The following is a 26,196-nucleotide window of genomic DNA, read 5'->3' as shown; positions in this document are numbered from 1 at the left end:
CCGGTCTCAGCGCACGTCGGTAAAATGGCTGTATGTAGCTGAGCCTCGTGCTGGTGTGATCCGTTCCGCGGCTGTAGTCTACTTCTGCAACAGAACCCCCCACAAATTCCGCGTCGGTTAAATTTCATTCCCCGGGAACTCAATTTAGGGTGCTAGAGAGTCTAAAAAACGGAGCCGACGGTGGAGTCCGGATTCGGTCCGGCGTGAGGGGTGGGGATGAGTCGGGACACGGGTAAATTGTTGTAAAACTATTGTATTTACATTCAATGTTCAGCGTTTGATTGTGACCGACTCGCCGAAAGGGAGAGGGGGGTATCATGGCCGCTCAGGTCGCCAGCGCTACCTCTCTCAACACCAGTCCGCCTTCCGAACTAAAAAAACCGGATCGAGACCCAAAGGAGGAGTCGGTACCGGGGGAGAAGCAGCAGGAAAATAAGGAGCCGGGATTAGAAAGCGGATCACCGGTTCGCGGGGAACTGCAGGACCGGGCCGATGTTGGAAATGCTGGGGGAGGAGGGGAGTCTGAGATGAAGAACGGGAACGGGAATCCGTCGAGGGTGAACAATAATCAAAATGATACCACCGGACCTGAAGGAAATAACCACCCAGGTATGGTACATCACCATGCACCCGGGTTTCCGCCACCTTCCTATGGCTACAGTCAGCAGTACGGCCGGGCTTTTCATCAACATGGCGGACAACAAAGCCCTGGCATGGCAGCTGCAGCGGGGCCAGGCGCGCTGTCGAGCAACATGATGGACCCGTATCAGCCCAACTCTCATGAACACGGCTTCCCTAACCACCAGTTCAACAACTACAGTCCGTACGGGAACCGAAGCCCGTACCCGGGGCAGGGCTACGGCATGAACTCCCCGCGCAGCGCTCCTCAAGCTCAGGCGGTAGGGGGGCAGTCAGCCAAGCAACAGCAGCCAGCAGCGGGAGGATCTATGGCTGCATCTTACAATAATCAGAGGTATAACATGGGAAATCCACAGCCAACATCTACCCCGACCCTCAACCAACTCCTCACCTCCCCGAGTGGTGCCAGGGGCTACCCAAACTACACACCGAGCGACTACAACAGCCAGGATGGTGCTAAGGGACCAGCAGATATGGGCAGCAGTGGGCAGTATGGTGGGGGCCATCCGGGTTGGCAACAAAGGACCCATCACCCGCCGCCCATGAGTCCTGGAAGTACCGGGCAGGCTATGGGTAGAAACCAGGTAAAATTACAGTTCTAGTACATGTAAAATACCCATATTTCCCCCTAGCTTAAGTCATGTGAGTGGCTGAAATGCACTGTGCCTGCTATTGTCTGAGCAAGAGAGTCTATAAAATGGCTGCCTCCTTGGTTTTTCCAAGCAGCATGTCTAACAGCCTATATTTTTAGTTAAAATGATTAAACTTGATTAAAACCTGCATTTATGGTTGGCTTTATCTAAATACTGTTGGTCAAATAAGTTTAAGACAGATCCCCAAGTGGTTTAATAATAGTGAAAAAGCAGAATGAGCTAAATACGCATTTCCACCAAGGAGGGTTAAAGGAATTAAGCTGTTTCTCTTTCATAAAGGTTTTGTTTTATTTGTTATTTTGTCAAACTATAAAACATTCAATATACACGTCTAAATTAATTGCGAAATTAATTAAGGGGAAATTAGCATAAAATTAGCGAATATTTTATGATTGAAAACCGTGTCGCGTAAATACATTACGTTCTTGTGACACTTGTATCGTCTAAAACATCTTTATAATTTTCCATATATATTTTTTCGAAATGCATTTCATCAGCCTTTAATCCAATCTTACTAGTGCATCTGCTGAGAAAAAGCTCAGGTTTTAAACTGTGGACTGAATTGAATGTCGAGCAGTTTGTAAACACCAGCCCAGAGATTTTGAGTAAGTGCAGATTGGTTTGCAGTGGGATTTGAATTGTGGAGGTAAAATCCTCCTGTCAAAGGCACGAGACAGTTGGTCTTGGGTTGACATGCAAGCTGAGATCTGATTGGCTCTGCATCCTGTGCTCTTGGCCATTTATAATTACACATGATGTAACATTGAAACACACGCTCATTGCTTCATATTGTCTGCCTCTCTGTTTGCATAGTTGAGTGTTCATGTTATTCATGCATTTAGGAAGAATTATACGACCACATACTTCTGTTGGGAGTAATTTATGTTTTACAAATGCAATTTTTAACTGCTACAAAAAGTATGCTTTATGCATTTTTGTATTTTAAACCTGGCACTTGTAATATAATAAAACAGAATTTTATCAAACTCCAATTAAAAGAGAAGATGAGCTGGCCGTGATTGATACAGATGATAGTGTGTTTATCAATTATTGTACGCTTTATTCTCGGGATGCACCGAAATATCAGCCCCTAATCGGTATCGGCAGATACGTTTTTTTTCTTCAACTATCTGATATTGTCTGATTGTTTAAAAACAGGGCAGATTATATCATGGCAATCAAAAGCGTCTGAAAACGCATCTCAGTACTGTGTGTGTGTGTGTCTGTCTTGAATTGGGTCACAATGACAGCAGAATTGCAGTTTGTACGCTCTGCACTTCTAGGATTTCGTCATGACATAATTTGAAATGAGTAAAAAGCAGAACTATTTGTATCTATCATTATCGGTGAATGTCATAAAAGTAATCAAATATCACCATCGGCAGAGAAGTTTTGTATCAGTGCATCCGTATTTTATTCCCCTAACATTTATATAAGGCCTTGGCGATCCAAAATTCATATCTCGGTAATCGACTGAATGGCGGTATACAATAAATATCCCTGTATATTCTATTGAGTGGAATACATGTATTCATGCAAGTCAAAGCCTTGTGTGAGATGTATCGTTTACCTGTATTACCAGTAACGGCGTATAATGAAAATAAAAATATACAGCTACACAACATCCGAGCTGCTTGGAAAGCTTATGTTTGACCTCAGTGTACATGTCTGGTAGAGCATCTGTTGCAAGGAAGTAGAGTCATATCAATCCATACAGATATAGACAGTATTGTCTCATCCCATATCCCGCTGGGAGAAAATATAGATATATTACCAAAGCTTGATATACTGCCCAGCCCTAATTTATATTATTTGACAGACTAAAATAGTTTCTTGGGTTTTGAACAAGAAAAAATTGTGAATTCTCCATAGTTGTAGCCACGTTTATACAGTATGATGATGCTCATTGTCTTCTCTTTAGTCAGTTTCTGCAAGCTACTCTTGTCAATGAGTGCCTTATCAAATCTTAATGGGTCGTCTCTTAGATATGTCCAAACAACTGAAGATACAAAGTTATATTTAGGTCCTTTAGTTTTGTTTTTGTGTGAACTGTCATTTTCTTGTGATTTTTCACAAGCTTTTATTTTTCCCCACGGTACTTTAGCACTTTTTGAATGGAAACGGTGTGATGTATTGTGATATTCTGCTCTGTAGTACTGCGTTTCTTCCCACTGCACATTAGTGGAAGTGAGAACCTGTGAAAAAGTAAAGACGTTTTTCAAAATTAGTGTGCTTTTTAGTTGAATGGTGCTACACCATTCAACAATCTAAAACAATATCACAGGACAGATTGAATGTCCTGCATCTAAAGTGTTCATTTCCCAAATCCAAACATAACATTTGATGGCCTCTGTCACGTTTCGGCAACCTAAAATGTGATGTTTTCTTGTGAGTAAAGGTGACATTGCTGATTTGGTGTTTGTGCCATTTGAGGTGAAAAGCAAGATTATATCTCTAACTATGCTGGAAATTGATTGTTGGAAATTAAGGATATTTTCTTGATTTAAACTCCCCACTAATAAGATCTGAGAATATAAACCCTAAAGAAACCGAGGTTATGATTATGCTTCACTTCAGTCTCTGAAAGCATTCCTGTCTGCTCTCAGTGGATCTGTAAAAGTGTTCTGGTGTCCACCCCATCCCCCATGTCCAATCAGAGCGCCCGTCCAGCAGACTATCCTGCCAAGGGAGCCCTCGCTTTATCTTATGCAGATTAGCCATGTGCTGCCTTTATTTATTTTATTTTTCCAATCGGACACTTGAAAAATGTCAAGAGCAACTTGCCCCTAGTCATTTCATACTTCTAACACGTGCCAGACTGGGCCTTATTTCAAGGTTTGAATTCGAGCCAAATTTCAAACGGGCATCCAAATAATGATTTACTGGGGCAAATCCGATACAGTGACACAGTGTTCTTTTTTTTTTGTTTGGCTATTTTTCACTTTGTGTTGTGTTTGACTCACTGCCCATCTGTGAACAAGGCACAGGCCTGTGATGAAGGCTTGTTGTTTTGTTATGTATTTCTTACTGCCCGATGTTCTTGTATTCACTATATAAAGTGCTATTATTTTGAAATGTGTTACAAATGGAGCAAAAGAAAAGGTCATTTAAAAATGCTGCAGGCTGCTGCTTCGGTTTAATTTTTGTCCATTTCCTTTTTGTAGCCAAAGGGCTGAAACTATAAAGGGGCATTGTAACATATCAACATCATATACATTTCATATTAGTGGATTAATGTAGTTGAATCCGAACAAACATTGCGTCATTTGGTATTGTGAAACCAACGTCTGTTTTGTGTGTTCTGGGTACTTCGGAAAAGCTATGTGATTTCATTCAACAAGACTTTTTTTTAAAAACGTAGCACTTAATCATAAACCTCATTATTTGAAATGTTAATGTTTCTCATGATTTCTTCTGAAGTTAATATACAATGTAATGTCTTAGAAAATAAACATCGGAGGAGTACTTGAAGTTAAAGCAACAGCAGAATAATTAATATAGTATTTAAATAAAAAATTTCCTGTACTGCTGTCACATTTGTTGCAACTGATACTTCTGAAAGTGTAGTTATTTTGATAATTATAAATCATAATAATATTTTTATACAATATAAACAGATAAAATGTGTACTTTACTGTATTAGATATTGTGTTTTGTAGGTCATACCTCAACACAGGATGCAGGTTTCACACCGGTGCATTGTTGGGTGCCACTCGATGTCCGAAATTGTTAGTTAAAAAGACGTATCCAATAATGATATTCAACTTAAAACAGCATGACCCTAAAGTTTACCAGCATAACACAAAATATTTTGTTTTAGTATTTCTCATTGCCAAAATGAACCTAAGCTTTATGCTATGAAGTTTAATGAGCCACACAAACTTCAACAGCAACAACGATTGTGTGAAATGTTTTCTAATACTTTTTAAAAACGTTGATATTAGTGATGCACCGATAATGGTATCGGCCTCGATACCACATTTTCTAAAGTACTCGTTAAAAGTCCCCCGATACCTGGAATCGATACCGCGGTCTGAGAAATGTCTATGTTCGAGCGGCGTAAGGGGTTAATGCCTCTTGTGTTGTTTAAAGAGGCATAGTTTACAACAAACTGGAAAACTAGTCCTTTGTTTTTTTGTTAAATTATATGACTAAAGCTGTTACCTGTAAATTTAAATCATGTTTTTTTATTAAGTACTCGGTATCGGCAAGTACTGAAATGCAAGTACTTGTACTCGTATTCCAAAAAAGTGGTATCGGTGCATCCCTAGGCTAGTTGATATGCTTATTTTATGGTCTTAAATTGTATTTGGTTGACATGCTTTCAAAGTGTACTGCTGTATAATACTCTACACCTACTAGTGGTCATAAGAGTCTATTTTTCGGTCAATTTATAACATACACTTATCACAGAAAATGTCATATGTTGCATAATAAGTACAAATAAATGTTTACAGACACGTCATTTTTCAATATTTTAAATGGCTCCACATGCATGCAGTAAAATTGTCGTCACGGCATCAAAGTTTGGCTTCTAAAATGAAAATGAAGACCACTTGTAACATTTTGTTGTCCATGTTTGTCTACATCCCCAATACTACCTAAAAAACCCGCTGATATTCCAACTCCAATATTTACAACCTGACCCTTCATCCTGGTTCTTTACACTAGCTCTCATCTCATTGCAAGTCATGCTGGACCTCTCGCCTCATGCCATTAAACCCTGTGTCATTCATTCAGTGCCAAGATTGCCGTCTTTTTACGAAAAAAGGAAAAGCTGGCTTGGCCGCGACTCAAGCGGAGCTACAGCTGGGATGTGTTAAATATTCGGCAGACTGCCCTCCATTTGCAATGAGTTATATATAGCACTGTTGACTTCCTTAACTAAGCCTGAGCAAGGTAACAGTCAGGTTAATAACCGTGGGAATCGGAGGCAGAGCATTTCTGCTGTCTTTTTTTTTCATTTTCCACTATCGTTTCCCCTCTGGCTGTTCTCTCTCACTTCTCCTGTGGTCTCCTGCATTTTTTTCTGTCCTTGCCGTGCTTTTCCTGTCATTATTTATGAGTTGCTGTTACTCAACTCTTATGTCCCTCTTGTTTTATAGACGCCAGGCTCTATGGATCAGATGGGGAAAATGCGAGCTCAGCCATATGGGTCAGGTGGTCCTTATTCACAGCAGCCCCATCAGGGACCACCTCCAGGGCCCCAGCAGGGTCCTCCTTACCCAGGCCAGGGTTATGGGCCCGCTGGCCCTCAAAGATACCCTATAGGCATGCAGGGACGTATGCAGTACAGCCAACAGGTCAGTGGTTTTCAAAAAGGGCTCATGTGGTATTTAACAGCTTTGAAGAAAGAGGTTTACATGACGTCTGTTTGCCTGCAATGTTATATTAAAGAAAAAGGATCATTAAGTCACAGCGTATCATAAATAAAATCCATCTGTTCATTAGCAATAAACTCTTAGTCCTTATTTTAATATGTACACAACATTTTGATTAAAGGAAGTTTTTGTTTCCTCGTTTGCATGTTTATCCATATGTCATCGTACCAGTAAGACAAAGTAGGAAATACCATGGGTGCCATGATCTTTAGTGCCATTCTGCTTGTTTATGCAGATGCCATCGTATGGACAACAGGGACCAGGGGCCTATGGGCAGCAGGGGCAACAGCCGTATTATGGCCAGCATGGCCAGGGTCCTCTCTCTGGCCAGCAGCAGTCACCATATCCCCAGCCTTCTGCTGGCCAACCAGGAGGTCAAGGACCTTATTCACAGCAACCTCACGCCCCCCAACCATCTGGTCCACACGGACAGGCCGGTGCCCCGTACCAGCATCCCCACATGCCCCAGCAGCCCCAGGCGCAAATACCCGGCCCATCCCAGTCCACGTACTCGCAGACCTCTGCGACACCCCAGTCCGCTCAGTCCCCTTACCCCCAGCAACAGGTGCCTCAGTCTCAGCCCCCACAGCAGGGGAACTCGCAGGCCCCTCCTGCATCCCAGACCCAGCCTAGCTACCCGCCTGGCCAAGGCTCCCAGCAGCCATCATCACAGCAGCCACCGCAGACGTCCACACCTGCATCCCAGCAGCCCGCTGGACACGGACAGATGTCGCAGGCACCGCCCACAACGTACTCCCAGAATCCCCCACAACAACAACAACAACAGCAGCAGCAGCAGCAGCAATCGCCATTTCAGCGCTTTCCTCCTCCTCCTCAGGTATTTTATAATAAATTAAATTGGTGCTTAATGAGTTGAGTCTGGCATGATGCTTAAATGACTGTCATCATTGTGTCCTTGAGCGATGTTTGGTGTTTTTGCAACCCATATTTATTGTTTGTGTAACGTTGCTGCAGTGCAAACGTTTGTTCACCGGCTGTGTTTGAACTAAATTGGATTTTTGCTTGCTGTTTTAAAGTTTGCGTTTATTTGAAGTCTTGAATGCCTTTAATATAACGGTGCCATCACTTTAAAAAGACTCTTATTGGACAGCAAAACAACCGAATTTGCTATTTTTAGGTACGAAAACAATTAAACCTGAAGTAATGTTCTGACAGCGAGACTGTAGTTGCCAGCATGCAACTGTTGTAAGCAAAATAACGTCCATAATTGTGTCATAAGCCGTATGGTTTTTACTGTCTTTAGTGACAGGTCAAATTGTACAAAATAATCCTAATGAGATCTTAGTTTAAAACCATGGCAGTCGATGAACAACATCTAATCATACTACAACATTTGTCCTGTGACAAAAAAATTATTTTCAGTTCTAGAAGTTGGACTTGTATGGCAAAATGGTACAGCGTGCACCTTGCTTTCAGTGCCTATAGAGCAGGGGTTCTCAAAGTCCGGACTCCGGTCCGGATCCGGACCCGACGGCAACTTGATCCGGACCCGCGTCCACTTCATATTACAAGTGCATTAATTTCTATGTGATTGATTAAATGTGTGCATTTGCTATTTTACAAATGCATATTAAACTTGTAAACCATTCGTTTAGTTTTTTTTTTCTTTTTGGGTTTAAGAGTATTCCTGGTCCGAAAATAAAACGAGTTATTTAAAAATTTCCTGTGTTACGCTGTAGCCATAACACCCAGATATTATGCACAGCTACTTCATGTACTACGGCTTTTGATCAGTCCTTACCAATCACTGTTGGTTTAAATAGTTTAAAACATGCATTTAAAAAAGCAACACTCGTCAAACATAATCTTATACATATTCTTTATTATCATGAAAATACCTGAAAAGGTTTGAAGAACAGCAATATAAATATATCCTTAAGACATTTCCTGGAGCTCCGTGTGTCTGGTTCTTCGTCTGCAGCACATATTAAGTTTCTGCCCAACAGCGCCCCCTGGCTTTTGGATGTAGCGGCATTTCACCTTATTCATTGAGAAGCATAGCAAGGATCATCAGGCAATTTATAGGCGCACCCCTAATTTTGGTCAGTGTCTCTGCCTACCAACTACAATTTTTTTGCCATGGTTTATGCATATGATGGAGAACAAACTGTGCCATTTCTCTAATTAGGTTGCTCTGTATTTTGCACCTGTTTACTTTTGGCATATTTCTTGTGTTTATTAAAAAAAAAATATATACTTTAAATGCAAAATACACTTATGTTTATCCCAAACTATTTGTGTTGATTTGTTATATAAACAAATGATTTAAATAAAGTTTTGCCGGACCTATGAAAATAATGGGAATTCAGATTTGGACCTTTGAATGTAAACTTTGAGAACCCCTGCTATAGAGTATATACTTTTTTCCAACAGGAGATTTCCCAAGAGTCTTTTAGCTCTCAGTCCAGTGCACCTCCTTCCAGTCAGCCTCTGGCATCTAAGGGAAGTACAGAGGACATCCAGGGCAGACCCTCAAGTCTACCAGTATGTCTGATTTCTCCTTTTTCCTCATCTTGCACAGGCTGTGTTTGACTCTATTAAATTGTGCATAACACATATTATATTAAGTTTTTAACAGTGTTATTGTTGTGGTGCTTCTGCTGGGGTGATTCTAGAGGATGATAATTCAGCATTAGCTGTGTGTCGATTAGTCGCGATTAATCGTTACGCAGTTTTAAGGGACATGTCACCAAAATATGAAAATGCTCTAATTTACGCCAACCCAGATGCATGTGACTTTGTTTTGTTAGTTGAAGTCCAAAAATTTTAGACTGAAATGCCATCATGTTGTCTTGTTATATGGTGGTCAACATGGCGAAGCTTCAGAGAGCACGTACATCATAAAGTAATCAAAATGGCTTAAAGGGGGTTAATACATGTTGTCTAAAGTGAAACAATTGATATTATGAGCTTATTTACTGTTCAGTACATCATATATCATCCATAGCAACACATCAGTAACTAGTCCCGCCTCACGATTAGTCGCGACTAATCTTTGCAGAATAAAGGTTTTTGTTTACATAATATATATGGGTGTACTGTGTATAATAATTATGTATAAATACACACACTCACACACGCATGTGTATATAATTAAGAAACATTTGCATGTGTATATACATTTTTATATTTATATATAGTTTATATTATATGTAAATATAAATATTTATTATTTTTTTTCTTAAAATTATACATGTATGTGTGTGTATTTATATATACTTAATTATTATACACAGTACACACACATATATTATGTAAACAAAAACTTTTATTCTGCAAACGGTTAGTCGTGACTAATCGTGAGGCAGCACTATCAGTAACGCCAATTTTTTATTTCATGTCCCGTGACAAATTGATCATGAGACAAGCGAGAACCAATGAGATTTCACGTTATCAATGTGCTGCCGTATTGAACTTAATGTGCTGTTTTTGTTCAACGGTATCTAGAACACTTATTTCTCAGTAGTTAGTAGTTAATGTGCCATATAATGACCATATCGTAATGAAAGAATGAATGTACCTGGTGGTACCCATGCTGTGTATGGTGTTTTTGCTGTGTATGGTCACTTTGAGAAAATATTTACTTTATATGTGACTCCCATATTATCCCTAACATGCTATTACTTGTAACCTAAAATCTTAGTGTTGACGGTTCATTCAGTACCTCTGCGTCCTCGCCATGTGATTTTTGCTCCTCCGTCTGCAAAATTTAATTACGTTTGAGTGTGTTGTGACCTGCCAGACTGTGTTTAAAAGGACACATGGAGAGACATCCAGCTGTGCTGACTCAGCACACGTGCTGCCGTCTGCTGTAGCCATGGCAACTTCAGGGACGCTGTGATCTCACTTTTTTCCCTCCCAGATGAGATAAATAAGGCCAGCAGCCTTTGGCGGTGTGATTGTATGTGTATGAGAGCACTTGAGCGTAAGTGTGTGTCCCAGAAAAAAGTGTGCCAGAGTTCACTGTTGCGTGGATGAAGCTGTCGCTGGGGGAGTCAAAAGTTTTTGCTGTAAAATCACATTTGCCATTGTAGTGCTGATTTGATGATTTTCAGAGTATGAATTCTTAGGGGTTTTTTGTTCGAGTATTATTTGATGGCACATTTTCACTACAACATACATCCTGGTTACTTAATAGAGCATGATTTTTTTGGTCTAAAAATATGACCCCACATATAAAATACCCTTCTAAAGTCATTTTGTGTGATTTATAATTTTTCAATATAAAATTATCCAACATTATGTAAAGAAGATTCTGTGAAAATGTAACCTTCATATATACACATATATATATATCTCTTCAGTATTGACTGAGTAAGGTCATGCCAAAGATGCTCCTTATCTCATAATTCGATTATAAGACTTTATCTTGGGTTTCACAGACAGGGTCACAGGCATTTTTTTTTTAAATGTGTAAAAGCTGAATATTGCTGACTGATGAGATGAGAAAATGGTGGTTGAATAGAGATGAAGCCATGAAGAATGTTGCTTTGCACAAATGTAAAACTTGAATTTACCTTAAAATTGTAGTGCTTGTATTATTAGTTATTTTATTAAAGTTTCTTGACATTTTTATTATGCTTTGAATATTTTACATCTGACCCAATGTCAATCTTTCTCTCTCTAAAAAGGATCTCTCTGGCTCTATTGATGACCTGCCTACTGGTACAGAGGGCACTTTGAGCCCTGGAGTCAGCACATCTGGAGTATCCAGCAGTCAAGGAGAACAGAGTAATCCTGCACAGTCACCCTTCTCCCCCCACACGTCTCCCCCAGTGGGCTCGCCTGCATCTCGCTCTGGCCCTTTGTCCCCTGCCACAATTCCAGGTATATAGTAAACCTCAATTTAGCGGCAGTTCCAAGGACAGGGTTTAGATTAAGTCATGACTAGACCTTAGATATTAGGACGTTTTAAGTAGTTTTTACAAACAAACTTCACAAAAAAACATTACCTGTGTGGATCTTGAGGCGAAACAATAACACTGATATATGTTAAGATATGTGTTCTTAAATTAAGGCAGCTCATTCATGCATTTTATTTTGGGAATTGGATAACGGGCTCATTATGGTTGTGCGTATGTCCTACGGCATAGCCACGATGGTGTAGGCTACGCGTGGTTCATATATACTTGACGTCATCCGCGTCGGCATGCAAACACACATGCAGACTGCTGGTAGGCATTAGCCAAAAAACCCACAAACGAAGAAGCAGCAGCAGCTTGTTGTGTATGTTTTGAGAAGCCCAGCAGTGATGGAAGTAAATAGCCTGCGATTTGTTGCAGTTTGAGTTAAATCACTCCTCAACCTGGCTAATCTTTGTTCTTACAGTCGCAAACGGCAAAACCAGTTTTTTTTACCTGACGGGAGGGGTTCTAGTCAACCAATCACAGCGCTTGTGGCCTGCGTAGAACCGATGCGCTGTTAAAGGGACACCTGCACTTTTTTTTTGAAAATACTATTTTCCAGCTCCATTAGAGTTAAACATTTAATTATTACCGTTTTGGAATCCATTCAGCTGATATCCGGGTCTGGTGCTAGCACTTTTAGCATAGCTTAGTATAATCCTTTGAATCTGATTAGACCATTTGCATCGCGCAAAAAAACCCCCAAAGAGATAGAGATATCTTTCCAATTTAAAACTCGACTCTTCTGTAGTTACATTGTGTACTAAAACCAATGGGAAATGAAAAGTTGGAATTTTCTAAGCAGATGTGGGTAGAAACTATACTTTTATTCTGGCGTAATAATCAAGGACTTTGCTGCTGTAACATGGCTGCAGGAGGTGCCATATTACGCACTGCCTGAAAATAGTCCCCTGCTACTGAAAGTTACCAAGGGGACTATTTTCGGGCAGTGCGTAATATCATTGGGAAAAATATTGAAACTCTTTTTTTTTTTTTTTTGCGCGATGCTAATGGTCTAATTGGATTCAATGGATTATGCTAAGCTATGCTAAAAGTGATAGCCAGATTGGCTGAATGGATTCCAAAATGGTAAAAATCAAATGTTTAACTCTTGGGGAGCTGAAAAATGAGCATATTTTCATAAAAAGTGGCGTGTCCCTTTAACGTTTTTGCACGGTGCACATTAGGCTACGCAGAGCTACCCACAGGTTACGTCGTAGACCTTTCGCACGACTATAACTATAACTTTTTTTTTTAAGGGATAGCAATGTTATGACAGTTATTGATTATTACAATAAAATCTGTGCTTTTCTTTATAACCATGATTTGCATATTTAAAGGGAACCAGATGCCTCCTCGTCCTTCAAGTGGACAGTCTGAAGTGGTCATGCACCCTTCCATGAACATGCCTGGCATGGGCCAAGACAGAGGTAACTCGGGCAAAAAATTTTTTTATAAAACAACGATACAAAGCCATGGTCACCATCATCATGCTCTCTGTCTTCTGTTATAGTTACATTAATCTTATTATTTTCATAGCATATATTCAGAGAAACCCTCAGATGGCACCCTATGGTTCTCCACAATCTGCATTGTCACCTCGTCAGTCTTCTGGAGGCCAGGTGCATGCTGGGATGGTTCCTTTTCAGCAAAACAACTCTATGGGCAACTACGGGCCTCAGGGTGGTCAGTATGGCCCGCAAGGTACGTGTTTTGATTGTAACGGTTTACAGTAGTTTTAGAGAAACACTATTGTGATGCTATTTAAACAATGTCCTGTTTCGAAAGAGTGATGCAGTATTGTAGGTTGATTCTGTATTCAAGTGTTGTTTTTATTAAAGTTCTTTCAACACCAACTCTGTCCCTTCAAATCCTCCTCACTCTTACTCTGTCTTTCTTTATGCGACCAGTAGATCACAGTGGGTCTATTTTTAGCTCCAGTAAAAAAGGGAGTTGACGTAGCATGGCTCACGTCAGTTGGGCTGCTACAGTGACTGTGGGTTAGAGCAGAACTGCAAGCTGCTAAAACGCTCAAAAGCCTGAAAGTCTCCTTACAATCCCAGCAATGAAGCAGCCATACTCCACAACATTTGGCTGATGCTAATTGACAATGGCCAGAAGTAAATTGTAGACTTTTTGTTTTTTAGGATTTTGGTAAAATGTGTGGATTTAAAGCAACACTAAAGAGTTTTTGCTCTTTGCTCCCCCTACAGGTTAGACGCGTAATTGTTCATTAGCACTGTCGTAAATACTGCAGCATAGCTGGCTCTGATTGGATTGTAGGTCTGCCGTAAAGCAAGTTTTTGTAGTTTTCACTCGAACTACAGGACCACTACCCGACGGTTGGAAACTTCTTTAGTGGGGTTTTGGCCGATAGAGGGCTGCAAAGCGAATGTGAAAGTGCCATTCACCCTGTTTTGAGTGGATGAACCACTGAAACTTTTTTGGAAACGTTTTTTAAAAGGTAAAAAAACTATTTGGTGTTGCTTTAAACCATGCTAAAATATGTTAAATGGAGAATAGTAGAACACCCTTAATGGTAAAAAATGCATCCAATACAAGTCTATATAAACATTTTACAAATTATGTAAAAAATCTACTTTGTGGATGTGTAAAACTTAAATCAAGCGTTCCAATTCTGCTGATATTTTTTGTGAATTTCAGATTGTTGAGATTCATACTCCATTCTGCTTAAAAACCCTTTACAAAATAGGCAGCATATGTTAAATACTATTTAAATAAACATGATAGCCATTAAGAATAGTTTTTTTATCATGTTTTTTCAGTAATATAGTTTTTGTAGGTTTGCTCTGCAATTCAACGTATCGTATAAATATTTAAAAAAAAAACAGTGCAAGCATTGTTTCGGTGGCCTTGACAGTGTTTCCAAACAAACTTGGTATCATATTACATATTGCCATCTTCCTCTTTAGGTTTCCCTAGGCAACCTGGTTACAGTGGCATGCCTAATGCCAGTTACTCAGGTCCTGGCATGGGTGGATCCATGAACCCTATGTCTGGACAAGGAGGAGGGCCAATGTATCCTGGCATGCCTTCTGCTAGGATGCCTCATGGCCAGATGGGTGCACGTCCTTATGGCCCGAACATGGGTCCCAACATGAGTCCCAATGTGGGCCCTAATATGGGCAACATGCCGCCTCAAGTAGGATCGGGGATGTGCCCACCCCCAGGCCTTAACAGAAAGCCACAGGACGCTGCTGCAATGCAGCACGGACCAGCAAACTCCATACACAACAGGTACACAACTGGAACAGACCTTGCACAACAACATCACTGTCTAACATTCATTTAAATTTAGCCAGTGAGCCAGCTAGAGGTTAAATGTTGTTTTTTCCTTCACAGGCTACCGGGATACCCCAATATGTCTCCTGGTCCGGGTATGATGAGTTCAGGTCCTCCATATGGACCGTCCATGAACAACATGCCAGGGATGATGAACCCACAGGGTCCTACCTTTCCCATGGGTGGTAACATGGCGAACAACACTAGTGGTAAGCTAGAAAACAGACTTAACTATAATTGTTTACAAATGTAATAAAATCTTTGTTCAGACCAGAATAAATACAAAATTATAGTTTGCATAAACCAATATCTTGCCATTTCAGAATATCAGATGAAGTATCTGTTTTTCTCTTAGGCATGTCCCCTGGTCCTGATTTTGGGATGGATGGAAAACTAAACCAGACACAAAAAATAAATAATAAAGCTGAGGGGACACCTAAGACAGAATCAAAATCCAAGGTTTGCTTAAAATTATGACAGAGAATATAATGTCTGAATAGCAGTCTAAACTTCAGTGTTTGTTGCTTCATTTGTAACGTCTTCCAAACAATTTGTTCTGCTCAGAAGTCAAATTCCTCCACAACAACCAATGAGAAGATCACTCGATTGTATGAGCTTGGCCCAGAGCCAGAAAGAAAGATGTGGGTGGACCGTTACCTGGCTTTCATTGAGGAGAAAGCTTTGGGCATGAGTAACCTACCAGCTGTGGGACGCAAGCCCCTTGATCTCTTCCGCCTCTACATGTGCGTCAAAGAGATTGGAGGTCTTACACAGGTAAGAAGAAATGTGTAAATAATGTTCATTTTTGTGTATCATTGTTATTGCACTAATGTCAGCACCTCATTTTCTCTCAAGACTCTTTGCTTATATTTAACTGTGTGTAATTGCAGGTAAATAAGAACAAAAAATGGAGGGAGTTGGCCACAAATCTGAATGTAGGGACCTCCAGCAGTGCAGCCAGCTCTCTGAAAAAGCAGTACATCCAGTGTCTATATGCTTTTGAATGTAAGATTGAGCGTGGAGAGGACCCACCACCTGACATTATTTCTGGAGATACCAAAAAGAACCAGGCAAAAATTCAGCCTCCCTCCCCAGGTAAGTGCTGCTATCTTTGACCCTTACAATGCCAAGTCCATGACAATTTAAAATGTACACCACTTTTGCAATTTCAAATCATAGTCGGGTAGATAAATTTTACCTAATCTTAATCTTTTTTACTCTATTTTTTTACAAAGACATTTTTTATTGAAATGGCACATCTATGTTGGTCAAACTTTATTACTTATCTTTATGAGGCAGTTTCCCGGACAGGGATTAACTTAAGCCAGGACTAGACCTTAGTTTAATTAAGAAATATAACTAGTTTTAACAAACATGCCCTACTAAAAACATTATTTGTGTGCATTTTGAGGCAAAACAAAGGGCATTGATGTATTTTAAGACATGTCAGTGCAAGTTGTTTTTAGTTTGGACAGCTCTTACATTTCTTTTAGTCTAGGACTAGTCTAATCTCTGTCCGGGAAACCGCCCCCAAAAGACTTAGACGCTATGATTTGTACATTTAACCTCTCAAAGGGGCGGTTTCCCAGACAGGGATTAGACTAGTCCTAGACTAAAATAAATGAAAGAGCTATCTAAACTGAAAACAGCTTAAGTTTGAGAATATCTCTATTATTACTAGTGTCTAGGTTCTGCATATTAATATTACTTTTTTCCCCATCTCAACTTTTTTTGCATGGAACAGCTGGTTCTGGCTCTCTCCAGGGGCCGCAGACTCCGCAGTCCACCAGTAGCTCCATGGCGGAAAGCGGAGACCTGAAGCCTCCCACTCCTGCCTCTACCCCACACAGCCAAATGCCCCCAATGCAAAGTGGCAGGTGAGTTTTGGTGGTTGTTTTTTGCTTTCGTTGTCAATTTTGTTTGGCTGTGAACCACTCCTTACCTGCCTTGTTTCTTAGGAGCAGTGTGAACCTGCAGGATCCTTTTGCTGATGACCCAGCCTTTTCTCGGAGAAACACTATGACACCCAACTCCGGCTACCAGTCGGGCATGAGCACTCCAGAGATGCCTGGTCGAATGGGACCCTACGAACCAAGTAAAGACCACTTCAGTGGCATGCGTAAAGGTACATATCCTGTAAATTTGGTAGACCCAACAAAAATCTAACAGTAATGGACCAAATCAAATTTCCACTTCGGTGTATATTGTAAACCTTACTCGTTGTTTTAGTTTTATTACATATGACTTTATGGCTTATTTTATTATATACACAAGGTATTGAGATGTGTGTTTGTGGTTCTAGTTGGAGAGCAGTTTATACCTGGTGGACAGGGACCCAACACCGGTCTCGGTGATCAGTTCAACAGGGGACCGCCAGGCCCTATGGGAAACATGCCCATGGGTCAGAGGCACCAGTATCCATATGGTCCTGGTTATGACAGAAGGTATTATACTGAACCTTTGTTTTATCTTTCTAGATTTTTCCTAAGTTTTCAGTTAGGTTAATGTTTCTATTGAAACTGTCTAGGCCAGAGACAGGGATAGGCCCAGAAGGCAGCATGGGGCCTGGAGTGCCACAGCCAAACATTCTGCCTGCTAATGCTGAATCTGGGATGTATTCACCAAATCGATACCCTCCACAGCAACAGCGGTCAGTCCACGAATCATTTACTTTGCTCTGTTTTGTCTTAACTTGTACATTTTATTTTGTTGTATTAAACATACATTATTTTGTGTCACATGTTCTGTGAAGGCATGAACCGTATGCTAATCAGTATCCTGGGCAGGGTGCGCCTCCTGGTGGCTCCTATCCGAATCAGCAGCCTGGAATGTACCCACAACAACAATCGGTAGGAGACTCTTTCAGTTCCTGTTAATGAAATGATTTCATGTTTTTCAATTAGGCTTTGTTGTAATGAATAAATTTGAATTAAAGGATAGTCATGTATTTTAAATGTAATTTGCGTTTAGAACTACAAAAGGCCAGGTGATGGAAGCTACCCACCAGCTAAACGGCATCACGATGGTGAGATGTTCAGTGGACCATACAATGCACAGCAGCCACCGTCACAGGCTCCCCCTAGTGGTCCCTCAACTGGTCAGCAAGAGATGTTTAACCAATATAACAGTTCTTATCCTGGCTCAGAGCACCGTCCACCTGGTCCTCAGAATCAGTACCCTTTCCCCTTTGGAAGGGATCGGATGCAAGCGGGGACAGGCCCTAACTCACAGGGTTCCATGCCGCCTCAAATGATAGGCAGTCCAATGCAGTCCGGCCCTGATGTTCCTCAAGGTGCCATGTGGCAGGGCCGAGGTGATATGGGCTATGGTAGTTACCCCAACCGTCAGGGACCTCCTACCGGTCCTGGACAGGGCCCTGCATACCATTCGATGAACCGATCTGAAGAGATGATGTCATCTGAGCCACGCATGAATCATGATGGGCAGTGGCCTGGCCCACGACAGCCCCCGTATGGCTCTGTTGGTGCAGGCCCACCAATGAGTAGACCTTTGCAGTCCAACTACCAGTCTCCCCAAACCATGCAGAACCACATTCCACAGGTGTCAAGCCCCACGCCCATGCCCCGACCCATGGAAAGCAGGACTTCGCCTAGCAAATCGCCCTACAATATCAAAATGCAAAAGGCGGGACCTCCAGTCCCTGCATCTCACATTGTACCTCCCCCAGTACAGCCTCCACTAATGAGAAGAGACCTGCCCTTCCCTCCTGGCTCCCTAGAGGCCACACAACCCATTCTCAAATCACGTAGACGTCTTACCATGAAAGAGATTGGTAAGTGGTTATTGACTGTAGTGAATGTCTGTGCATATGTATGCTGAAACCGTTTACATTTGAAATTCTGTTTTAGAAACTCAGTTATACTTTATGCTCCTGTAATAGGCACTCCAGAAGCATGGAGAGTCATGATGTCCCTAAAATCAGGACTGTTGGCTGAGAGCACATGGGCTTTAGATACCATCAACATCCTGTTGTATGATGACAACAGTATTTCAAATTTCAACCTTATTCAGGTAAGTCATTGTGCAAAAAAAAATTGGCATCAATGATTGAACGTTTAAGTCCTTTAAATAACATGCTAATCTCTTATTCATTTTCTTGAAGCTCCCGGGTTTCCTGGAACTAATAGTAGAGTATTTCCGCCGTTGCCTCATTGAGATCTTTGGCATCCTGAAGGAATATGAGGTCGGTGATCCGGGACAAAGGGCTCTATTGGATCCTAGTGTGCTCCAAAAAGATGAAAATACTGTAGATGACGAAACACTGATAGAGGGCATGGAGGAAGATGGACAAATGGAGGAGGAAGATGAAGGAGAGGAAATACAGGCGTCAAAACCGGAGGAACAACACATTGCTCAAGAACCTCTCCAAATTAAACAGGAAGACAAGCAGATGACTTGTGAAGAATCTGTGAAGAAAGAAGATGGGCAAGCAATAGACGGAGAACCCAATACTTCAGATCCACCATCTCTAGAGGTGGCTGTGGCTCAGGAAAGGCCCAAGCAGGCTAGCAAGTTTGATAAGCTTCCTTTAAAGGTTGTAAGAAAAAATGATTCTTTTGTGGTGGACTGCTCGAATAAACTTGGCCGGTTGCAGGAATTTGATAGTGGCCTACTGCACTGGAGTATTGGTGGAGGTGATACAACAGAACACATCCAGACACACTTTGAAAGCAAGATGGACCTGTCACATCTACGAAAACGGATTCTTCCTGTCCAGGCCTCGGACAAAAAGAAAGCAGTGCCGAAGGATAGCCAAGCACCTTCACCGTCATCCAGTGAAGAGCACAGGAAGGAAATGGACCGACAACCTTCTGAGCAGTCATCTACTGAAAATGTGACTAATGGAATTTCAGATACGATTGACGAAAGGCCTGCTGACTGCTTAGAATCTGAGGGAAAATCAAATGTAGAGAAAGATCAAGAGAAGCAAGGATCAGAGACAACAACTCCAGAGAACATCAGGCCTGCACCTCCAAGCCCAGCGTTACTGGGCCAGCGCTCCATTGCCATCTTAGAAGATGAGCCACACAGCAAGGATGAAGCTCCACTTGTCACACTTTCTGACTGGCAAGATTCCCTCTCTCGTCGCTGCATGTGTGTCTCCAACATTGTCCGCAGCCTCTCATTCGTTCCAGGCAACGACCTGGAGATGTCAAAGCATCCAGGGTTGCTGCTACTACTGGGTCGCCTTTTGCTTCTCCACCATCGGCATCCAGAACGCAAGCAGGCCCCTTTAACTTATGAGAAAGAAGAGGAGGTGGATGAGAGTGTTGGTAAGAAGAAAGACGAGTGGTGGTGGGACTGTCTGGAACTGCTGCGGGAAAATTGCTTGGTTACTCTTGCCAACATCTCAGGCCAGCTTGATTTCTCTGTCTACACTGAGAGCATCTGCCTGCCACTGCTGGATGGCTTGCTCCATTGGGCTGTTTGTCCTTCAGCTGAAGCCCAAGACCCCTTCCCTAGTCTCGGGCTTAACGGTTCATTGTCCCCTCAGAGACTAGTCCTGGAGACCCTCTGTAAGCTCAGCATTCAGGACAACAATGTGGACCTCATTCTGGCAACGGCACCTTTTAGTAGATTAGAGAAGTTGTTCGGGAACCTTGTACGACTAGTTGGAGAACGAAAGGTGCCTGTCTGCCGGGAGATGGCAGTCGTGTTGCTAGCCAATCTTGCACAGGGTGACAGCATGGCAGCCCGTGCCATTGCGGTACAGAAAGGGAGTGTAGGGAATCTTTTGGGCTTCTTGGAGGACAGCTTAGCGGCTACACAGTTCCAACAGAGCCAAGGTTCCCTAATGCACATGCAGGGAACACACTTCGAGCCGACAAGTGTGGACATGATGAGGCGAGCTGCTCGGGCTCTGCTTGCTTTCGCGAAGGTGGAGGAGAACCACTCTGAGTTTACGCTCTATGAATCACGGCTACTGGACCTTTCTGTCTCTCCCCTTATGAACTCTATGGTGTCCCACGTCATCTGTGATGTACTCTTTTTGATAGGCCAGTCATGACAGCTGTGCGGAGCTATGGCTCCACCTTCTCTGGTTTTCATACTTCCCCCTTGCCTGCCCTCCCCCTTGGTGAGTGGGGACTGAAAGCAGAGGAAAATGACTGTTTCGGTTTTTTTATTTATGCAAGCCCTTTCATATTACACCCACTGGTCCCCCTTTTCTCTGCGTCTCACTTTGGGAAGGGTGTCACGAATATGCTGTGGATCATGAACCAGAGCCTCAACACACTGACACAAACTTTAACACTGATGCCAACTTGATGACACGGACAGGGATCCCAACTTTTGTGTCCTGTCTGAGGGGAAAGTACTTTTTATAATAAAATAAATAAATGAATAAAATGAATAGCTTAAAAACAAACTATTTACCAAAGTTACTGTCTTGTTTACAGTGAGTTTTGGGGTTAACTGTTCCTTTGTCCTTCCCAAGAGGGTGCAAATAATACACAGCTCTTGTTCACATTTGGAGTCTAAATAGGCGGGTGAACCCTTCATTGTTTGGTGGTTGTATTTTGATGCTACACACAGTCAACCTTACTTGGAAGTGTGTACAGCAGAAATGAGTTATCGTTTCTGTACAGTACTCTGAAACTGTTACTACAACTTATACTACAAACATACTGCACTGTTCCACACGGGACAATGTTGGCTCGGTTTTTAAAGTGTTTTTAAACATTAGTTTGCTGGTGAAGAGAATACTCCCCAAAGTATCATGAACATACAACACCCTGACCTCTTCTCTTTAACCCTTGATTGTATGAATTGACCCCTATAATGAAATCACATCCTAGGACTGGTTTTCAACTTGAGATGCAGCTCTGGCTGTACTGTATATAAGATGTTGTACATTTACACCCCTTTTTCTCTCTTTCTCCCTCTGTCTTTCACACTATTGCTTCTTACCCCTTTTTATCTATCAAGAATGAGAACGGACACTCAAGTTGGGTTAATTGCATCGGTATCCCTAGGTATATAAACTGAACCACCGTTTGGCCTCCACGGTTCCTTCATAGTGCTGCAAGCAACTGAAATATTTTAATTTCATCTCCTGGTACAACTAAATAACTCTAGATGAAGAAACACAGTTGAGATATTTTTTCTCCAGTGATATGAATTCTGCATATTTGTATTTCAGACTATGTAGCTTAATGTAAATTCCTTGTTTTTTTCCCTTTTTGGCTCAATGAATATCATTTATTCACTATGAAATCTTTATACTATATGTTCCACGTGGTAAGAATAAATGTACATTAAATCTTGGTAAGATGTTTGTGATTATTTTTATTATATTTAATTAGGTTTAAGGATGTGGTCTTAGCAGAATTCAGTGCTTTAACAAAAAAGGTAAAATCACGCTATTTTGCAGCTGCTGTTTGTACATGTAATAAAATATATTGAATACATTGGTTAATATTTTAGTTCAATATAGTTCTGGTGCAAGTGACTAGTCAGTTGAAAAGAGTAATGAATTACGATTTAATTCTATAATCCAGTTGACCAAAGAAAAAGTTGAAGCAATATTACCAAAACCCAAATATTTATATTCTAGATTTGTGGGGAAAATATCCTAAGGGCAGTCCAGTTGAAATGAATAATACATAAAAAATATCTTAGTATATATATTTTGATATACCTATAGGGCGTTTCCCAAACAGGGCTTATCTTAGTTACAGACTAGGGGGTGGTTTCTCGGACGGGGATTATTTTAAACCAGGACTAGGCCTTAGTTTATTTATTAAATGTAACTGGTTTTAACAAACATGCCTTACTAAAAACATTACTTGTGTGCATTTTGAGGCAAAACAAAGGGCACTGATGTATTTTAAGATATGTCAGTCAAAGTTGTTTTCAGTTTGGACTGTTCTTACATTTGTTTTAGTCTAGGACTAGTTCAATCCATGTCCAGGAAACCTCCCCTGAAATGCATGTTTGAGCTGCTTGTATTAAAAAACCTTGCCCTGACTAATTTGAACATATATCAAGATGCACACCTGTAGGGGCAGTTTCCCGGACAGGGATTGAACTAGTCCTAGACTAAAATAAATGTAAGAGCTGTTCGAACTGAAAACAATTGTACTGACATATCTTAAAATACATCAGTGCCATTTGTTTTGCCTCAAAATGCACACAAGTAATGTTTTTAGTAAGATATGTTTGTTAAAAATTGTTATATTTTCTAATTAAACTAAGGCCTAGTCCTGGCTTAAGCTAATCCTTGTCCGGGAAACCACCCCGTAGTGTTTTATGTAAAGTATCTTTGAAAAATTTCCTAAAAAAAGGCCTAGTCCTGGATTAACCTGAAACCTCCCCATGGTCTTTACCTGGTGGGGGACTTTTATTTTGACGTTTACAGAACAGTATGCCGGAAGTGCGTGTAGCGCTCGATTCATCGACGCAACATTGCGATAAATGAGTGAAAATTGGATATGCAGTTCTTCTAATGTTGCCTTGCTAACGCAGTTTTGTTTTTAAAATATTCAGCAATGTAACCATATCGCGACCTTAACTGTGTGTAGACTATTTGCTTCAATTAGATGAATTACTAATCATGCCTACTCATTTACACCAATGCTACGTTTCAGACAACTTGGATTTAGGATATTTCCCACATCAACCCGGAAACTATGTTCGGAACGGCGCTTTTTAATGTAACTAAACACTTTAAATGTTTTGATATTACTAAATTATAATACAAAATCAAACACAGTACTGTTTTAATTACTAAATACTTTTTATTTTACTTAACTATTTCCGGGTTTGATGTGGGACGTATTCTAAATCCGAGTTATCTGAAACGCAGGATCAGATTGATGTAATTAAGCATTTTGATATATTTAAGTTTATCAAAATATGCCGACTTCAAACTATTGTACAAATCAAGACACATGGACAGTTGTAAGGTTTGCCACTTTCACGCGAATGCTTTCTCTTTCTTTACAGGTAAGCATCTGACATCTATAAGCTGGTAAAAATATAAATTGTTATAATAAGATTGCGCATGAAGTGTGGATAAAAATATCTGCTTTTCCAGAAAAGTAGAGTTCAATATGACCTGACTGTAAACTTTTTTTTGTGCAGAAAATTAATTATCTATATGAAAAATATTGTATGTTTGTGTTTTGAAGGCTGTACTAAATGTGGCTGTTCCAGACCATGTGGCAGATGCCTTCAGTCCACCACGGACAGAAACCCCTCTCCTTCTTGATCCAGCCATTGAAACATTGCTTGGTGGTCTGAGTCACTGGGATGCAGAGCATTTTCTTTTCATTGCAGAACGAGGCTATTTATATGAACACAACTTTGCATTTTTTCCTCTGTTTCCTCTATTCCTGCGATTACTGGCAAATATTGTGCTTTGGCCTCTCTGTGGATTGCTCACAATGCATGGACGTTTACTTGTGGCAGTGGCTATGAGTAATAGCGTTCTTTTTGTCCTGAGTGCTGTGGCACTATACAAACTCACACGTTTGGTACTACAAGACAGAAAATATGCCCTCGTCACAGCCCTAATGTACTGTCTCACACCAGCCAACGTTTTTATGGTAGTAGGCTACTCCGAGACTTTTTTTGCAGGGCTGACCTTCACAGGCCTTTGGTTTCTAGAGAAAGGGTTCACTTCTGGAGCTTGTCTTCTGCTGGGATTTGCTACTGGTGTTCGTGCCAATGGGCTTGTGAATGCTGGATTTCTGTTGTATCTCATCCTGCAAAGGGGTTTTGCACATATCCAGACTATAAGCAAAGGAACTACAAGAAGCAGTAGATATTGTCAGTATGCCTGGACACTTATTCAGTTTTTGCTGACAGGAGCAGTTTTTGTAGCTCTTGTGGCATTGCCATTTTGTCTGTTTCAGTTTTATGGCTACCAAATATTCTGCCATCCAACTGTTACTCCTAAACAGGTTCCTCCTGTGCTGCTTAATCTGGCCCAAGATAAAGGATACCGTGTGCCTGACGCGTCATCTCCAACACCGAGCTGGTGCCAGTGGAGAATTCCACTTCTGTATTCCTACATCCAAGATGTTTATTGGGATGTAGGCTTCCTCCGATACTTCCAGTTAAAGCAAATACCCAACTTCATCCTAGCACTGCCTAGTGCTACTCTGGGGTTTGTTGCCTCATATACATACATAATGGCTGACCCGGCGTTCTGTATGCATCTGGGGTTGGGAGACAAAAGAAAAGACAAAAAGACACAAGTTTTTTATAATCCAAGAGTCTTTGTTTATGTAGTGCACAGTTCTGTCTTGCTTTTGTTTGGAGTATTCTGCATGCATGTCCAGGTAAGAGACTTAAAATGTATATTACTTTTTTAAATGAACAAATGCACTTAAACATAATTTCAACATGTTTTTTTATTATTGTCATCTCAGGTTTTGACAAGATTTCTTGCGTCCTCCTCACCTGTGCTGTTTTGGATCAGTGGACATCTGCTTTTTCAGTATGAACCTCTACTTAAAGATGAGAATCTGTTCAATCCTGACCAAAGACAAACGCACAAGGATCACTTAAAACCTGGCGTAACCATTTGTGACTTGATGTGTAAAAATAATCAGATTGTTTACCTTTTGATGCACTGGAAGACTTGCTCCCTATGTACACGCTGCGTCCTGGGGTATTTTATATCGTATTGGTTTTTAGGACTGGCTCTACACTGTAACTTCCTTCCCTGGACTTAATATCTTTGCTGTACCGAATTAAAGAGAGTAACTTTTCATAACATTCAAATGTATTTGAATAATACTATACTTATTGACAAATATTGAGGCAGCTGCTATTCCTATTAAGTATTAAATATCCTTATTTGACCTTATTTAAAGAATAGTTTTTTTTCCTTTTACCCCTTTCAAACCAAACATTTGCCGATGTGTCAAAAACTTCTGTGCTTGAGTATTATGCTTTTACCTGTTGGTTTGTTTGATTATTATGGTTAAACCGAGCAGTTCACCTCAGTCAACCTCTGTGTTAGTTTATTTGTTTATATCACCATCTTGTGGGCCTAACGTGTAATGAGTGCTGTGTAAAAGTGATAATTTACAATTATTGTATGTTGTTGTATTACCATGGTACACTTTCCAAATGTTTTCGTTTTTGATGTCAGTTCATACTCATACGTGGTCCTTTCTACATCCTGACCAGCCGTTTGTTCCGAAAGACAAAAATTTATGGTGTGCTTAACTTAATGCATGCTTATCATACTAGCTTTCAAATAACTCTCGCGATACTTTAACGTCATATGCCGAACGGTCTGCGCATGGCCGCGTGTTGAAC

At 40.9% G+C, this 26,196-nt stretch overlaps 2 protein-coding genes across 3 annotated transcripts; both read left to right on the top strand.

The window, feature by feature from the left end:
- arid1aa (AT-rich interaction domain 1Aa) lies at positions 1–22,192 on the top strand. Of its 2 annotated transcripts, none has more exons than XM_065245259.2 (20): positions 1–1,223; positions 6,398–6,595; positions 6,909–7,511; positions 9,068–9,178; positions 11,326–11,521; positions 12,939–13,028; positions 13,138–13,302; positions 14,532–14,856; positions 14,962–15,110; positions 15,257–15,360; positions 15,466–15,675; positions 15,792–15,996; positions 16,646–16,778; positions 16,866–17,026; positions 17,204–17,345; positions 17,429–17,551; positions 17,654–17,750; positions 17,872–18,694; positions 18,803–18,933; positions 19,025–22,192. In XM_065245259.2, exons 1-20 carry the CDS (start codon positions 318–320, stop codon positions 20,927–20,929), a joined length of 6,777 nt encoding a protein of 2,258 aa, XP_065101331.2. In that variant the 5' UTR covers positions 1–317; the 3' UTR covers positions 20,930–22,192. The 2 variants fall into 2 exon arrangements, with proteins under 2 accessions (XP_065101331.2, XP_065101330.2); XM_065245258.2 differs by having other exon boundaries at positions 16,860–17,026.
- Positions 22,193–23,275: 1,083 nt separating this feature from the next.
- On the top strand, positions 23,276–25,991 carry pigv (phosphatidylinositol glycan anchor biosynthesis, class V). Its single transcript, XM_065298386.2, has 3 exons — positions 23,276–23,868; positions 24,054–25,208; positions 25,299–25,991. The coding sequence occupies exons 1-3, from the start codon at positions 23,779–23,781 to the stop codon at positions 25,602–25,604; spliced, it is 1,551 nt and encodes a 516-aa protein (XP_065154458.1). The 5' UTR covers positions 23,276–23,778; the 3' UTR covers positions 25,605–25,991.
- Positions 25,992–26,196: the final 205 nt, after the last annotated feature.

This window comes from Paramisgurnus dabryanus, chromosome 13 (assembly GCF_030506205.2).
Source record: "Paramisgurnus dabryanus chromosome 13, PD_genome_1.1, whole genome shotgun sequence".
Lineage (NCBI taxonomy): Eukaryota > Metazoa > Chordata > Actinopteri > Cypriniformes > Cobitidae > Paramisgurnus > Paramisgurnus dabryanus.
Note: the sequence above shows the minus strand (reverse complement) of the source record. Positions and strands in the feature narration are given on the sequence as shown.

Excerpts from the sequence above, each read along its gene's own strand:
- arid1aa (XM_065245258.2), top strand. The coding sequence starts at position 318 with ATGGCCGCTCAGGTCGCCAGCGCTACCTCTCTCAACACCAGTCCGCCT. Across the intron at positions 17,027-17,203 it reads CTTCAGTGGCATGCGTAAAG|TTGGAGAGCAGTTTATACCT; the intron begins GTACATATCCTG and ends TTGTGGTTCTAG. Across the intron at positions 17,751-17,871 it reads TGTACCCACAACAACAATCG|AACTACAAAAGGCCAGGTGA; the intron begins GTAGGAGACTCT and ends ATTTGCGTTTAG.
- pigv (XM_065298386.2), top strand. The coding sequence starts at position 23,779 with ATGCCGACTTCAAACTATTGTACAAATCAAGACACATGGACAGTTGTA. Across the intron at positions 23,869-24,053 it reads TGCTTTCTCTTTCTTTACAG|GCTGTACTAAATGTGGCTGT; the intron begins GTAAGCATCTGA and ends TGTGTTTTGAAG. Across the intron at positions 25,209-25,298 it reads TATTCTGCATGCATGTCCAG|GTTTTGACAAGATTTCTTGC; the intron begins GTAAGAGACTTA and ends TTGTCATCTCAG.